A 16,567-nucleotide genomic window follows, 5' to 3' on the forward strand; every position below is an offset into this window, starting at 1 on the left:
GCATGAGTGACTTCGTGTCTCCCCAGAGGGTGGAGGCTTTCTGCAAAAGCTTGCAGGTTTCCCCTTGTCTTCTGTTGTTGCTGCGTCAAATGATGCGCCGGCGCCTTCCCTATAAAAGCACCTGTCCCGGGCAGACATCACTCGCATCTCACTTTCTCTCTCTCACACACACACTCATCCTGTCACACTCGTGAACTCCACACACACACACTTCCCTGTGCAAAGCAAAGGCATCGGCCCAATTCAACCGAGGTGAAGGAACCATGAGTTACTCCAGCGAGATTTACAGCAGCTCCTATCGGAAGATCTTTGGAGATGCCCCCCGCTCCGGTCGCGTCAGCCTGGGTAGCAGCAGCCCGTCCCGCCTGCACTCCGCGGGATACCGCAGCAGCCACCGCACCTATGGTTCCCCCTCAGCGATCTCCTCCACCACCACCTACCGCCGGACAGCGGCCCCCGGCCGGGTCTTCTCCTCCATGCCGGACCACGCGGTGGACCTGACCCAGTCCACCGCGGTCACCAACGAGCTCAAGATCATCCGCACCAACGAGAAGGAGCAGCTGCAGGGCCTCAACGACCGCTTCGTGTCCTTCATCGAGAAGGTGCACAACCTGGAGCAGCAAAACAAAATCCTGGAGGCCGAGGTCACACTGCTGCGCCAGCGCAACAGTGAGCCTTCTCGCCTGCACGAGCTCTACGAGCAGGAGATCCGCGAGCTGCGAGCGCGCGTGGAGGAGCTGACTCACGAGAAGAGCCAGATGCACCTGGACTGCGTGCAGATGAACGACACCCTGGAGCGCATGAAGGAGAAGTTCGAGGAAGAAAGCAGGCTGCGAGAGGAGGCGGAGAACACCCTGAAGGGCTACCGGAAGGACGTCGACGACGCCACCCTGGCGCGCCTGGAGTTGGAGAAGAAAGTGGAGTCGCTCCTGGATGAGATCGCCTTCCTGAGGAAAGTCCACGAGGAGGAGCTGCAGGAGCTCCAGGCTTCACTGCAGGCCACACAGGTACACGTCCCACGGGGGTCTGACGGCCTGCCCGTAGACACGCAAGGATTACACCCGCCGACGGTCAACTGGTCAGAAATGCGATTAACCACTAGTTTTAAAGCCACAGAATATCACCAGAAACACAGTGTTACCCACGAACACAGGTGGTCTCCAGGCTTGAGTGTTTTTACACTTCATAATCACCTTAGTGGCCACAAACAAACTACAACAGAGGAAGTTGTTGATTTGTTGCACTCAACACAACAACAAACCCTTTTTTCTTTCTTATTTTTGTGAGTAGTTCGGGAAAGCAGTGACCTACAGATGTGTTAGGATGTAAAAGTCTGTCGGCAGCCGTCTTTTCTACGTCGCTTCGACGTGCTGAACGGCGCGCACATGAAAATTAATGGCACTGCAGTTCCGTTTCAGCACCACGCGCTGTCCTCCCTCCCGCTCTGAAAGCAGGAGAGTCGCGAGCGTCCCTGCGGTGTCCCGCGCGCTCCTGTGCTCACGCCCCCTCGTGCCAACTTAAAGCTGTTTTTGAAGTGTCTGTTTTTCGGTCGTTTCGTGTAGAGAATTGCCCAGAAAACTGACTGACATTATGAAAGTGCGACAGCGGAGAGATAAGCTACCTGCTTTGCACCAAGGTCAACTATAAAGTTCATGTAAACTACTGTAAGGCCCGCCGTTAGCTTGCTACCATTTCCTAAAAGAGAGGGGGGGAGAGGGGGCGGAGGGGGGAGAAAATGCGGAGAAATAGCGCAGGGGTGTGGTCGTCCCAGGCAGGACAAACTCTAGCGCTTGTTTCGTGTAGGTTACATATTAACGTGATAAACTGCCTTCATGGGGCAGTATGGCGGTTCAAACCATTTCCCACTTTGTTCTAACCACGTGTGACGCGCATAGCTCGAGTTTATGCGCAAGAGTGAGTTATTTTCATGTTTATTGGGATGTTATTTATGTCCCGCTGTCGACAGAGCAAGATAAAAAGAAGAAAATTTGCGTGAAACTTGTCTTTATGTGAAGCGACGTCCTTTGCGAGCTTGTGCTTATTAAGTTAGTCACGAACTGGTGGTTGCTAGGTAGATTTCTCCAGGGGTTCTCATTTCCCCCCCTATGGGGAATTTGAGTACCATAAAAGCCATTGACAGCACAGCTTTCTGCAGCAGAGATGTCTGAGTCAGCAGTCCATTCATCAGCGCCGCAGTCCACCACCTCAGCTCATCAGCACACCGCTCACCTTAAACATTTATGTTGCGGCGCTAGAGAAGAGGGTAGTTTAGCTGCAGCACAAGCGCATTAACATGCATTAACAGTATTCAGTATTTAAAAGAAATTCACAATGACACGCTGATATTTTCATCAGGTTAATAGCTAAGCCAGAGTTAGAATGGCTTTGTTTGTCATCCATGGTGACAGTGATTTCAGCAGTTTGTTGTTACAGTCACCACTTTTCAAAGAACAGACATCCAATCAGAGAAACACTAAGATTTACCCACTGAGAATTAAAAGCATAGACTTTTCCAGCAAACAAACAAGCTGTGTTTGTGGAAAATGATGGTTCCACATTATATGGTTGATCGGGATCAAAATGAACTTATAATTCTTAATCAGTGAGCTAAAATGGTTTTTGAAATGTACACAGCTTATAATTGTGCATCTCTTAAATATAAGGATGAGTGATTTAAAAAAAATGCTACATTTTATTTACAGTTGTAAACTCAACATATACAGTAAACACAAACAATTTTTACTTTCTACTTTTTTCAATCAAGGTGTCAGTGGAGATGGATGTCAGCAAACCTGACCTGGCTGCAGCCCTGAAGGACATCAGGGCCCAGTATGAGAGCCTGTCAGCTAGGAACCAATCCCAGGCAGAGGAATGGTACCGCTCCAAGTTTACCAGTGTGACTGAGGCGGCTGCCCGCAACCAAGATGCCATCAAGCACTCCAAGGAGGAGCTGAGCGAATACCGCAGACAGGTGCAGGCCCGGACCCTGGAGATTGAGGCCCTCAGGGGCCACAATGAAGCTCTGGAGAGGCAGATTGCAGAGATGGAAGATCGCCATAACAATGAAATTGGTGAGATGCAGGTATGTAAATAATTGTATTTTTTATACCTTTATTAAGCTAATTGTTAGAAACCTTAAAAAAGACTTTACCGTATTATTTACAGACAAAAACAACCAAAAAGTAGCTAACAAAATTGAGGAGTTAATAATAAAAGCCATAGGTCACATAAGGCTAATGCTGGCTAATATGTGCATGTGTCTGTTTGTGCATACAGGATACCATTCAGCAGCTGGAAGGTGCCCTGCGTAGTACGAAAGGAGAAATGTCTCGTCATCTACGTGAATACCAGGACCTACTGAATGTTAAGATGGCACTGGATATTGAGATTGCTGCGTACAGGTCTGTAATATTACAAACAGAACAGCAGTCATCATTTTGGCAGGTGGAACTAAGCTGAAAACATACATACAATAATAATAGCACAGTATGTTATAAACCTAGGTGTGACAAAGGACCCGATGCACACAACGTTGCCGAAGGTTCAATGTTTATTTACAGTGGGGGGTTTTCATATCGCCACACCTTTGGTTGTGCAGCTTTTCAGCTGATGTCTCAAGCACAGCATAGATAGCACACACAGCACACCAGTAGGTCCCGGTGTCCTACTCAAAAGAGAGGGCATGATTATATGATGGGGGTCAGCCGTGTGGGTCAGGCTCCCCTGACACCACACCACAAACTCGCTGCTCCATCCCTCCAACCATCTGTGCCCCTGGCCTTTGGACTACCTTGAACTTATAAGGCTGGAGAGCCAGTTACAACCGTGGGGGGTGATCTGGACATTGGCATCCTTCATGCGATGGAGCCACAGCAGCAGGGTGTGATCTGGAGAGAAGGTGAATGGATGGCCCTAGAAGTAATAAGGAAGAGAATCGACCGCCCACCGGATGGCCAGGAACTCCTTCTCCATGTACCACTGCCCACTGTGTTGGCCTCCCGTTCTGACAGTTTCCTGCTGATGTACACGACGGGGTGATCAACCTCCCCCACCCTTACCTGCTGGGATAACATGGCACCCAGCCCTCTGTTTGAAGCATCAGTGTGTAGAATAAAAGGGAGGGAAAAGTTAGACGTGTAGAGCAGGGGCTCAGGGACTCCAAGACTGCAGCCACCTGCTGCACATGCTCTGCCCAGGTGTCACTGTGGATGATGATGTCATCCAAATAGGTGGCAGGATATGCAGCGTGCAGACGCAGTACACCGAGGCACTGGAAGGTGGCGGGGCGTCCGAACACGCTGAAGGGCAAATTGGTACAAAGCATACGGAAGGGGAAGGGGAGTTTTTTTCTCCTTTGACTCTGCAGACAAAGGAATCTGCCAGTAGCCTTCCCTGACACCAGACCCTGAACCCGCTGCTCCACCCATCCCCTGCAGCTGAGTGACAAACCACACCCTGCCACACTAGGAAAAACAGTGTTTGCAGATCACAGCAGAAACAAAATTACTGTTCCAAGTGAACTTGTGATCTTCGCCTATGAAACCATTGCTTCAAAGGCTGAGACCCGGTCTGCAACCACTCGCACTCAGTTGCTGTCTTCAAGTGACTTTGGTGTGTCAAGATAAAGTCTGCTATGAGTTTGCATCTGTATCTTAGTCATTGCTAACCAGTTGCACTCAATCTGTCTGGGTTTATAAATTAGACAACACTTATTTGCAAACCTTTGCCAATCTGTCTGAGGGTGATTGCACTTAGGCTGTATCAGACTGTAATTGTTTGCAGACAAGTCACCTACCACCAAGTGACCTGTACAATCACTTCACGGTCGTAGGTGGACACCCAGAGACTGATTGGATGAGTTTGTTCTACACGCAACCTCTGAGGAGCAAACACAACTACTTCCAATCAGTCACGAAATGTAGAAAAATGTACAAGGCAATAAGTGATGTTTCCTAGTCACAAAGAGGTTGTCATCCTACTTTTACTCTGGCATGAAAGGCAATTATTGTAGGATTGGATGTGGCAGTTTCAAAATGGGACACAGCAGCCACTCTGGAGCTTTAGCTACGTGTCTCTCTTAGCTGATTTTTCTTTCAGTTTTACAGCACATGACCATTGTAGCAACTGGTGTTATTTTCCACCATTTCCAGATACCTATAGGATGGAAATCATAAAAAAGTTACACAATACTTGTCGGCAAAAAAAGCTTCAATGCAGCTAGCTGGTGGTCACTTATCAAGAGCTTCATTCAACAATATATTTACTCTTTCGTTCATTGACTGGTTCTCAAAGTGACTGATAAGAGGTCAGCATCATAGTCTGTTTAAAAGAAAAATCTAAGCATGATCTCAGTGTGGTGCTCTTACACAGTGTGTCTTTTGTCCCCTCACCCCCAGTTGGTGGTGGCAAATCGCTGCCCCCCTGAGTCTGGTTCTACTGAAGGTTTCTTCTTGTAAAAAGGGACGTTTTCCTTCCCACTATCTCCATAGAGGTGGTTGGGTTTTTCTTCTGTATTATTATAGGGTCTTTACCTTAAAATATACAAGCTACTGTTGTGATTTGGAGCTATATAAATAGTTGAATTGAAATTGTAGCTTAAACACATCCCAACATGATCCTGGGACATTTGCTTCATGTCACACGAGAGGAGTGCTCCCTCACCTACTTTCCTAAAATGTGATTTTAATGCTTTCACTAAGAGAAGTCAGACACTTCCAACTGAAATAAGATGATGTAAAACTGCAAAAGCACCAAAACAGACAGCAGAGGTGCTTCATCTGATATCACGGTGACATTAGATCCCTTCAGAGTGTCTATCACTGCACTGAGCATCTAAAAGTAGCACGTCCAGTGTAGGCGGTGACGTCACCTTTTGTCCTCTGTTTCTCCATCTGCACAGGAAGCTGCTGGAAGGCGAGGAGTGTCGCCTCAGCTCTGTCGGCGGCGCAATGGTCCAGTCTGGCTATCCCGGCTTTTCCTACATGTCCGCCCGCACCTACACTCTCGGCGCTTACAGGAAGCCCGGAGCTAAGCCTGAAGAGGAGGAGCAAGAGGAAGCGGAAGAAGAGGAGAAGGAAGAGGACGAGGAGGGAGAAGAGGAGGGTGAGGAGGGAGAAGATGGTGAGGAGGGAGAGGAGGACGGTGAGGAGGGAGAAGAGGGCGAAGAGGGTGAGGAGGAGGAGGAAGAGGAGGAGGAGAAGCCAAAAGAGAAAGAGGAGAAGAAGAAGGAGAGCCCCACCGGGAAGAACAGCAAGAGCTAAACTGCTTTTGTCATCACTGTCATCAATAACGCATTCCACGTTCCACGATCAGTCACCTATGGATCTGTTCATGTTCACATCATCTCACACAGACACACACAGACACACACACATCTGCACAATCCAGATGCCTCACACCTGTGTTTTTCAGTCTCTGTTTGCTCTGTAAGTGATTAGTTCAATCTTTATTAGATGGAAAAGGAGATTTAGACTAGCTAGTACTACAGTAGCAAAAGAGTTCAAATCACTTCCATAAATCTGCTGTAGCTGTCACTACTCTACGTCACAGGAGTACAGAGAAAAGCGCAGGAAGCTAGCACGATGCCACCGAGTTTCACAAGTCTGAAAAGGGGAATGATCCGTCTTTTGACCAAGCAACAGCAAACGTGCCATTGGTAATTAATATTCACAGTAAGAGCAATCAAAACCTGTCAGCACACAGACTTTTAAAGAGAAACGCACAGATCCTGGAGCATGTGAAACAGCCAGTCCAACTTTACGGTGCTATTTGATTTTTACATTTAAAAGTTGGCGATTCCTGTAAGTTAAAGATTTTGTCATTGAATGAAGCGTCACCAGCTCATTCCTGAATGTCGCCCTGTTAGGCAGGAAATTTTCTGTCCTGACTGGAAGTCCCAACTCCTCATTTCACACGGCAGGTGAATGCTTCCTCTCCTTTCCATTAGCCGCTGCTTAGTTCTTCATTTCACCCCCTTTAATTTTCTCCCTCCTTCTTAACTGCAGCATAGCACAGTAATACTGGCAAACCTGGAACCTGGAAAAACATAAATGTACATGGGTGGAAAGGTAGATTGCTTCAGAGTCGCTGGGTGTGAAAATGTAGAGTTTCAATTGCTGCTGTATATATTTTGGGAATATAAGTCCTCCCTTTGATTGAATCATTTGTCATACACTTTATCTGATCATCTCACACACCAGCTTGTTTTCTTTCCCCTCACATAAACATGGTGGTGCTTTGGTTTCATGTAGCTGAAACAGGAAACAAGGTGAAGGTGAGTGTAGGTGTTAGGAGCAGGCAGGTGGTGCTGACGCTGACAGTCCTCAGCCAAGACTGCAAGTGTCTGTTAGAGTAGATTCTCCTGGGTTTATGGTTTATGTATACAGAGTCACATAAAAGGGCTATTTTCCCCATAACTTCTTCTATCACCTTCTGTCACTGTCCTTCATCATTTCTCTCCCTTGCTTTTATTATTTCTTTATTGACAAATGAATCAACCAACGGATATGAATGCATGGCCTGATTCTCGGAGCTTGAGTATCTGCTGGATGAGTAGATTTTTGCTTGTTGTGTGTTCAATTAAAAAAGAATTGCCTTAATCATAAATGAAAGTTAAAAGAAACATGTTTTCACCTGCAGCTCACTTGTTTCTGGGGAAGTAGAGGAGTGCTGACACTTTCCAAACCGTTCTGCTTTACAACTGTGACTGTACGTGCTGCTCTCTCATGCAGTGATGTTCCTCTCAAAGCCAAATAAAGACATTTATTAACCAAAAAGCATTTAACCACGTCTGTGTCTTCTTTATTCACTAAAAGCTAAGCACACAAACATTCATGCCTGTAGTTCTGAAGTTAACATTTTGTTTTATTTAATTTGGGTAACTTGCTAACATTTTTCTGTTGAAGATAAGGAAGTTATAACATGTTATACATATTACAGAAAATTTGTTACAGTCTTGTTTACGTTTTAAAAATTACATAAAAGCAACATATGAGTTTAACCCTTTAAAGCCATGAAATTTCAGGTGGGTGGGTTCATTTCTCTCTCCCTTCCTAAGTCTGGTTCTGACCGAGGTTTCTTCCTGTTTAAAGGGAGCTTTCCCTTCCTGCTGTTGCAAAGTGTTTGCTCATGAGGGACTGTTTGATTGTTGGGGTTTTCCAGAATACTGGATGGTCTTCATAAATAAAGTGCATTAAGACAACTGTTGTAATTTGATTATATAAAAATTCACCTGAATCAAATTGAAGAAAAAATCAGCAAGATAACTTGATAGCCACCTCAAAGGTTTTCTTGCTGCATACTAGCTAAACTACTATGGTGACAGTTAACAAATCAGGTACTCACTGCACTCTTGGTGTCACAGCTTTGCTCTGTTGCTCCTTAAAGGATAAAGACAACTTGAGTAATATACTGATAAATGGAACAAAAATAAAGCAATTAAGAGCTCCAAAGTGTTTTAGCATCAAAACTTTTTCCAACACATCCACATGTACCAAAATATTATTGGACAAGTGCTAGATACACATAAGACATACTTATAGGTGCAGATAACTTAATCAACGAAACAGTTAATCAACATTAATCAGAATTTTTTTTAAAAATGGTTTCTTTAACTCAAAAAGGAAAAACTAAATAAACAAAATAGCTCTTGTTAAAATAGTTAAACAAAAGCAAATTAATTAAACTACTTAAATCTTATTCATTCAGTGGCAACCATGGATTCAAACTTATTTGAAGAAGTTTGTATTTAAAATGTATATAAGGAGTAAAATTAATGTCTGGAATCTATATATATGTACAGTGCTTACTGCTAAAGCTGACAGTGACAAATTATGCTGCTGAAAAGGTTATTTGAAGTAATGAAATATGATAATTCCACTCACTGGAAAAGATGCTACCGATATGATGATCAACGACCCCCCTGCCACTGGGTAAGAGTCTCCTTTAAACGAACTTGCTCATACCTAAAACAGCCTATTAGGGGGAAAAAATGTTGTGATTTGGCGCTATATAAATAAAATTGAATTGAACTGAATTGTATTGAATTACTGTTAGTCTCCCTATCAGAATCACAAGCAACAGAGATCAGTTTTAGGATTAAAGTTACTTGCTTCCTTTCCTCTTGTGACAACAGAGGAGCCAAGTATTGTTGCTTGTTTGCTAACAAAGATCTTGTTTATGGAAATGAGCCTTAAAATTTAGCCCCAAACCAGGGGTGATTCTAGGCTTAAAATGTAGGTGGACTCAGCTCCCAATCATAATATCATACATGCAGTGTCTATCAATTAATATCAATGGAATATGCTGTTTGCAAATGTAATCAACCCTTTTTACATTTTCAAATCTCAATTTGATTAGATGAACATTTCAATATTGCCTTCAAAAGCAACCTAATTAGTTAGATGACCTGTTGTCATGGGTGAATAATTTCAGAGATTTCAATCTAATCCACCCGTTGTAAGGTGGAGCCTTTAGTTATCAAACCCAAGGCAAAGGCTCTGTTATTGAAGAGGTTAAAGAAAAATTTATGGTAAAGCAGATAAAATGAGAAACATGCACAGCATTATTTCAGTCTCTTAATCACACAGAGGCAGTCCACCAAATAATCAAGTGGTATTGTTCAGTGCAGAAACTAAAAAATCATGCTGCCACTCCACAGACCTGTACATGGAGGAAACTAGCAGAGTGTTTTTTATATTAAAGTTTCTGGAATCATACAAACCCGGCCTTTATTATGCAGACTCAGCATGGAGCATCACGAGAATAAATTTGTAGTCCGTCACATCAGTGTAGTGGCATCCATCCTGTTCAGCCACATTTAGGGTGATATGAATCCTGTAAAATGCTGCCATTCATATCAATATGCTGTGTGGAGAATGTCCACTGGTATTTTTAAGTAAGTGTACTACTGAAAAGCACGTAAAGCATCCATGAAATTCAGGAAAAACTACTTGTCTATTACAATGTTAGTTTTCCTATATTTCAGTTAAAATGTGTCTTTCTGCCAGCTAGTGTCAGAAAATAATACTAAAATACAATATTATTAATACTATTACTATAGTAATTTTTAGGAGTGTTCTGGTGAAATCTGGGGATCAAGCAACCACAAAAAGGGTCTGAACTCACCTATGCCCCAAACATTATGTGGCATGTTTTAACTTTGCAGAAAGGTTTGAAGCCGTGCTGAAAGAGATGTGAGCTATTAATGTCCCAAGGTTTATAAATTAAAGTATCACTCATGGAAACAGGTGGCACATAAAATGGCCTGTAAATGGCCTGTATTTATATAGCGCTTTACTAGTCCCTAAGGACCCCAAAGCGCTTTACATATCCAGTCATCCACCCATTCACACACACATTCACACACTGGTGATGGCAAGCTACATTGTAGCCACAGCCACCCTGGGGCGCACTGACAGAGGCGAGGCTGCCAGACACTGGCGCCACCGGGCCCTCTGACCACCACCAGTAGGCAACGGGTGAAGTGTCTTGCCCAAGGACACAACGACGAGACTGTCCAAGCCGGGGCTCGAACCGGCAGCCTTCCGATTACAAAAATGAAAGCAAATTAATTTCTGCAACAACCTCAAAAGCAATGCAGAAAGCCACAGAGTCCCACTGGAGTATATTCCTATTCCACTTTATGCTGAACAGTCACATCAGCTACATTTCCATCACAAATATGTGCAAATGTATAAAAATAGTGTATATGATGGATGCTAAAACGATGTGCTTAATGCCCCCCACCCCTCCGCGACTGACATTTGCTCCTTCTATGCCTGACACTGAAGCTGACACGTCATCGACACATCCCAGCTGACAAGGTGATGCTTTTATTGTTTACACATTAGCTGACACGTATGTACACATTATTTCTGTAACTCCATGAAAAGCCTTCCATTAAACCAAAATGCTGCAGCAAGAGTACCAACAGGGACTAGAAAGAGAGAGCATATTTCTCCCATACTGGCTTCCCTTCATTGGCTCCCTGTTAAATACAAAATTGAATTCAGAATCTGGCTTCCACTTACAAGATCTTAAATAATCTTATCTTAATGACCTTGTAGTACCATATCACTCTATTAGAGCGCTTCGCTCTCGCTCTGCAGGCCTACTTCTTGTTCCCAGAGTATTTAAAAGTAGAATGGGAGGCAGAGCCTTCAGTTTTCAGGCCCCTCTTCTGTGGAACCAGCTTCCAGTTTGGATAAAGGAGACAGACACTATCTCTACTTTCAGATAAGGCTTAAAATTTCCTTTTTGCTAAAGCATATAGTTAGAGCTGGACCAGGTGACCCTGAATCCTCCCTTAGTTATGCTTCAATAGGTGTAGGCTGCTGGGGGATTCCCATGATGCATTGAGTGTTTGTTCTTCAGTCACCTTTCTCACTCACTATGTATTAACAGACCTCTCTGCATTGAATCATATCTGTTATTAACCTCTGTCTCTCTTCCACAGCATGTCTTTTATCCTGTCTTCCTTCTCTCACCCCAACCGGTCGCAGCAGATGGCCGCCCCTCCCTGAGCCTGGTTCTGCCGGAGGTTTCTTCCTGTTCAAAGGGAGTTTTTCCTTCCCACTGTCGCCAAAGTGCTTGCTCATAGGGGGTCATATGATTGTTGGGTTTTTCTCTGTATGTATTACTGTGGGGTCTACCTTACAATATAAAGCACCTTGAGGCGACTGTTGTGATTTGGCGCTGTATAAATAAAATAAAATCGAATTGAATTATTGTAAGGTAACACCTGAACTGCCACATTAAATACATTTTTTTTTGTGGTTTCAGTCCGTCATCCTCAAATAAGAGACCCATCAGAGAGGATCTAGTTAAAAGAGGATCAGCTGTTAGAAGGAAAAACACTTGTTGTTGAATTTACTTTTCTTCAGTTTACTGTCTACATCCAATGATACGACTGCCTGGCTCCTGATTACCCTGATATTTATCTCTTGGCTCATCTCAACTTCTGCCTGGCCCAGAGGTAAAAGATGGATGGCACCTGCTAACACCGGCCCACCGGCACAGCTGTCAACAGCAAGAACTTCATCACAGCCCAGGACTGTTTTCCCCCCAGCTCCTGGGCTGTAGTCTTCTGTGTGAGTACGAGTGTGTCTGAGAAAAAAAGAGACAATCAATAAAAGTGTCAGAAAGCAGGGGAAAGAGCAAAGACAAATGATTTTTCTCCCAAGTTGAGGATTAGATGAAAAAGGAGCACGTATTAGTTTCAGGAAAGCAATGTGATACATCTTGTATGGGGCAATCAATAGTTTTACATCACCATCTTACTGCATCAATACAGTCAGTGCGCTGAGGTTAACTTAGCCTCTGCTGGAGGATTTCTTATCACACATCTACCCGCAAGTGCATCTGGATCTGCAGAAAGAGTTGACCTCCTCAGCCGATCATATTTACTACAACAACTTCAGCATATTTTCATGACATATTCAAATATTTGTACCTTCATACTGTAAAAAGTTTCATGTCCAGGTGTGAAAAATGGACTATATTAGAAAAGTATTATGACACAGGAAAGCCTGTTCTCAAGGTTCTTCTGCAGGTAAAAAGACCTTTCAATTTTTGTTTTCCTGTTATACTGCATCACAGACATCACACTGGTGCAGTTTTGCCATGGAAACTATGACACATCCCATAATACGGATGCTCACATAAAAAAGTAAAAAGAAAAAGAACATTTTATTATTGAATGACCCAACAAGATTACATGTGACTCGATCTATGGTGCTTTATTATCAGTATATAACATTTGACACTTGAGATTTTAGAAAAATATGATTAGTTACTTTTTTACATGTACTCGCAGCTGCCTGGTTAAATAGGAACTGTTAGCATAAAGCTCGTAAAGTGAATAAGAATATTCAGATAGCAAACATGCAGATTACATGTTTCCCAAACTGGAGAACTTTGTCTTTAACAGATACATCATTCAAATGAATAAATAACGTGATGTACAGGGGCACATGGGCAAAATGCAGATTTTAGCTCATATAAATAGAAGTTCTTGTAATCTTGCTATATAAATACAATGCAAAAATTTCAATTTAATGGAATCTGGTCAAATAAAATTGACCTGATTTGTATACTTTCAGATTAAACCAAGCACATTTTCCTTAATGACTAATTATTTAAATGAATAAGTCTTTGATTTGATATATTTCAATTGGATTTTACTCAAAATTATCGCTTCACATTTAATTAGGGTGATAAATTGCTTTTTTGAGTGTAGGCAGAGGTGCACATCTGCATCAGGTGAGGAATGACCTTTAAAAAGCTATTGTGCAAAGCCCGTGCTGCAGCTCAAGCTTTCCTCTCTGCATTCTGAACTCATCTCAGCAGTGACAAGAGGAGCATCGTGACTCAGCACAGACCTCTGTGGTGAGGAGTAATGCAGAGAGCGTGTCAGAGGGCTGACTTATTGAAAATTCAAGAGTTTTTGATCAATGTCCCCGGCAGCTCTGCAGGCCTGTGGTCCACGGGTCCGCCTGTCCAGCCGTCCTTTATTTGGCTGCGATGCTGCTCTGTGCGTGCTGAGCTCTGTTGTCAGCAGATTCTGTTGTTTGTGGAGGTGCATACATAATTGACCCGCTCGCCTGCTCCTCCTCCGCTGCCCTCCCGAGCCCCCACCCTCTGAGATAAAGCTGTAAATGCTCAGCAGTATACAGCCCACCTTCCCTGCTCTGTTTGCTGGGACTCGGCAAGAACGTGATTACATTTCCTCTTTTAAGTGAGTTAAATAGTAAGATACCACACTCCTCAGTGTCCTTGTCACCGTGTGTGCTGACATCCTGAGTGGACACTCAGTTGGTGCGTGGGTTTCACAGACACACAAGTTTTTTTAAATGTGCATCCCAGTTTTCAATTTCACAAGATATGGAGGTAAAACATGAAACTGCTTTCTGCAAGCTCAAGATGGACACTTTTTATTCCTTGTTTCCCTCTCTCCTATCCCCCCCCCCCCCCCACCACCATGTCTTGCCCCCCCCTCTCTCTTTCTCTCTCTCTCACACCATTGCTATATATAGACTTCTGCATTGCAGATGTCCCAGAGCCCTGCAGTTCTGGAGGAGCTGCTGAAGAGTCCCAGCCAAAATTTGGGCTGCCTGACACAGAGAGGCCAGGCGAGCAGAAACAGCAGACTGGCTGTGCACCACAGGAAGGGCGACAGTCGTAGCATGACAGGAACAAACACAGTAACACGGCACATGTGCAGCGAATGTCCACGGCAACACTCTGCACCAAGGATAATGCCCTTCACTCGCCCACCCACCCTTCAAATCACCGCAGTCCTAATCTTTGGGTGGGCGGGTGTGTGAGTGTGTGGTGTGGTGATTTTCTGAACCATTTTCCTTCTTTTAGTGATTTGAGAGAATTTCTAGGTCACAGCTTAATTTAAAAAGAAAAAGGATACACAGTGAATCATTAAACTTTTTTTTTAAACAGCATGCTCTCCTTTCCACAAGTCATGGTAAATGACTGCAATAAATTTAGATCAGTTTAGATACACACATCAATGGTGCATCTGGTAAAACAATATATCCGTATAACCATACAAACAACAACAGATAGAGCACCTGAAGAACCAAATGCCACAAAATCAATGCAGAATTTAATGACTGAGCATCGATCATCAACACACATCATTAGTATTGATTAACAAACAGAATGTCAGTAAAATGAAATGTGTTGTATTTCTGTTATATTCTGGGATACTTCAAAATATTAGACATAAAAGATACTTCATCTAGTCATGGCTAAATGTTATTATCAACTTTCTTCCACAATTGTGTGCAATTCTATTCTATTCTATTCTATTCAAATGGAAAAACAAAACAAAACAAAATTTGGGCTGCACCGCTTGTTCCACGTCTGCTGCAACAGCAGCGAGCCATTAAGTATTTATAAGAGCTGGATGTCGTCAGCTCCACAGAGCTGAAACGCAGGCACACATGCTTCCAGCGAGCGTTTGCTGCCACTTGGTGTTAAAGGTGCAAATTACAGATAATTGTAAAGAGGTGGAAACTGCCTTACATGTTCTGTCTAATAGTCCTCTAGACATGAGTCTGTCTCTGTTTTTGTTTGTCTAAAATGGACACACAGTGTATGTTCAAATTCTGTTTTTCTTTCAGATTTTTTGTTGTTGGAAAAAAGTTTGGAAAATGCTAATATTTGCGTAAGATTGTAAAGCATGGTCATTTCTTTTATTGTTAAACATTTTTTCCTTTTATTTTTAAGTACCACCCTTTTCTGCAAAAAAACAAAAAACAAACAAGAGCTGCATTTTTCACTCTACAAGCCTTAGATAGCATGTTAAATGTTAACACTCATAGCAGTATCAATGGAATAAGAATGACCAAGTATGTCTTGTTTGGAAGTGTTGGCAGGAGAAAGTGTCTACTCTCTAAAAACAGCATGGCAGCATTGCTTAGGTTCGGAAAGATGCCCTTAAACCCTATTTGAAATTATTACTACCAAAGATGGTTGTACAAGCTACTGAGCAATGGTAATGTACTTAGTTTTTTACACATTGCCACACTGGGTTTTGGCTTAGTGTTTGTCAAATAAATAATGACAAGATGTAATATGTCATACACTGTTATTCATCTCAGTTTGGATTTAGATCATTTTAATTAAGGCTCAAATATTGTTCCTCTTGAGCTTTTCGTCATCATCATTATTAATTATTGTTAATTACATCTGTGGCACTCTAAATGCCATTCACAGTATTTTTCTTGAACATAACCCACACCTTAAAATGACATCAGGGAGTTCTGCTGGAAAGGTCAAGCTAGCCCATATTCAAGTAAACATTAGCTATAATTTCACAATAAAAGCACACACACGCACACAGTTTTCACTTGGCATAGCTGCATAGGGGCAATGTTTTCAAATATCCCACGAATGATCCTTTTAAAAAGAACCAAAATAAACAGGAAAAAATTAAGATGCCAAGTTGATATATTCTACAAATCAAATTGTGAAAAGTGCCTCAGTCAAAAAATAAAAAATGACTGACCAAACCAGTCCAGAGGACCCAACAGACCGACGTTACTGTTGTTAACTACAACTGGATTGAAAAAAACAAAAAAACAAAAACAAATCTATGATGTGACTTTTTTTTACAAACTGGGGTGAAAAGGGAAATTGGAATTTAGAAGAAACAAATAGCCACATTTAGTATCAGCTTATCATGGATTCATATTGCAGTCGTACAATATGCAATACCAGTATATACACTACATATTTGGGCAACATGAAACAACATGAAACTTCCGGATAAATCAAGTTAATAAAGCCTGGAGGTTTACCAGTTCATGTTGAGAGACGTTTCAAGTATTTCCTATAATCTTATTGTTAATATTTTTTAAAGACTGTCAGTAAAGACGAAAGAAACATAAAGAATAATAAATGGTCAGTTTCTTGAAGCAATCCCGAAAGAGTTACATGTTGCATGAATTGTAATATTACCATTAATATTTATTCTAAAATAAGATTCTTTAATGTCATGTTAGCATTATGTTGGGTAGTCAATATGGAGTTTTATTTTGAAAACAGGAAG

General features: G+C 42.6%; 1 protein-coding gene across 1 annotated transcript; it reads left to right on the forward strand.

Moving 5' to 3' along the window:
- Positions 1-120: 120 nt before the first annotated feature.
- On the forward strand, positions 121-7,789 carry neff1 (neuronal intermediate filament family member 1). The gene is made up of 4 exons (XM_086313381.1): positions 121-1,007; positions 2,765-3,082; positions 3,277-3,401; positions 5,900-7,789. The coding sequence occupies exons 1-4, from the start codon at positions 264-266 to the stop codon at positions 6,258-6,260; spliced, it is 1,548 nt and encodes a 515-aa protein (XP_086169507.1). The 5' UTR covers positions 121-263; the 3' UTR covers positions 6,261-7,789.
- Positions 7,790-16,567: the final 8,778 nt, after the last annotated feature.

This window comes from Aulonocara sp. 'chitande type north' Nkhata Bay, linkage group LG12, assembly GCF_057382095.1.
Source record: "Aulonocara sp. 'chitande type north' Nkhata Bay isolate Kocher_YH1m ecotype deep benthic linkage group LG12, A_spYH_male_GT1.1, whole genome shotgun sequence".
Classification (NCBI taxonomy): domain Eukaryota; kingdom Metazoa; phylum Chordata; class Actinopteri; order Cichliformes; family Cichlidae; genus Aulonocara; species Aulonocara sp. 'chitande type north' Nkhata Bay.

Coding starts and splice junctions, on each gene's coding strand:
- neff1 (XM_086313381.1), top strand. CDS start 264: ATGAGTTACTCCAGCGAGATTTACAGCAGCTCCTATCGGAAGATCTTT. Junction 3,083..3,276: donor ATGAAATTGGTGAGATGCAG/GTATGTAAATAA, acceptor TTGTGCATACAG/GATACCATTCAGCAGCTGGA. Junction 3,402..5,899: donor ATTGAGATTGCTGCGTACAG/GTCTGTAATATT, acceptor CCATCTGCACAG/GAAGCTGCTGGAAGGCGAGG.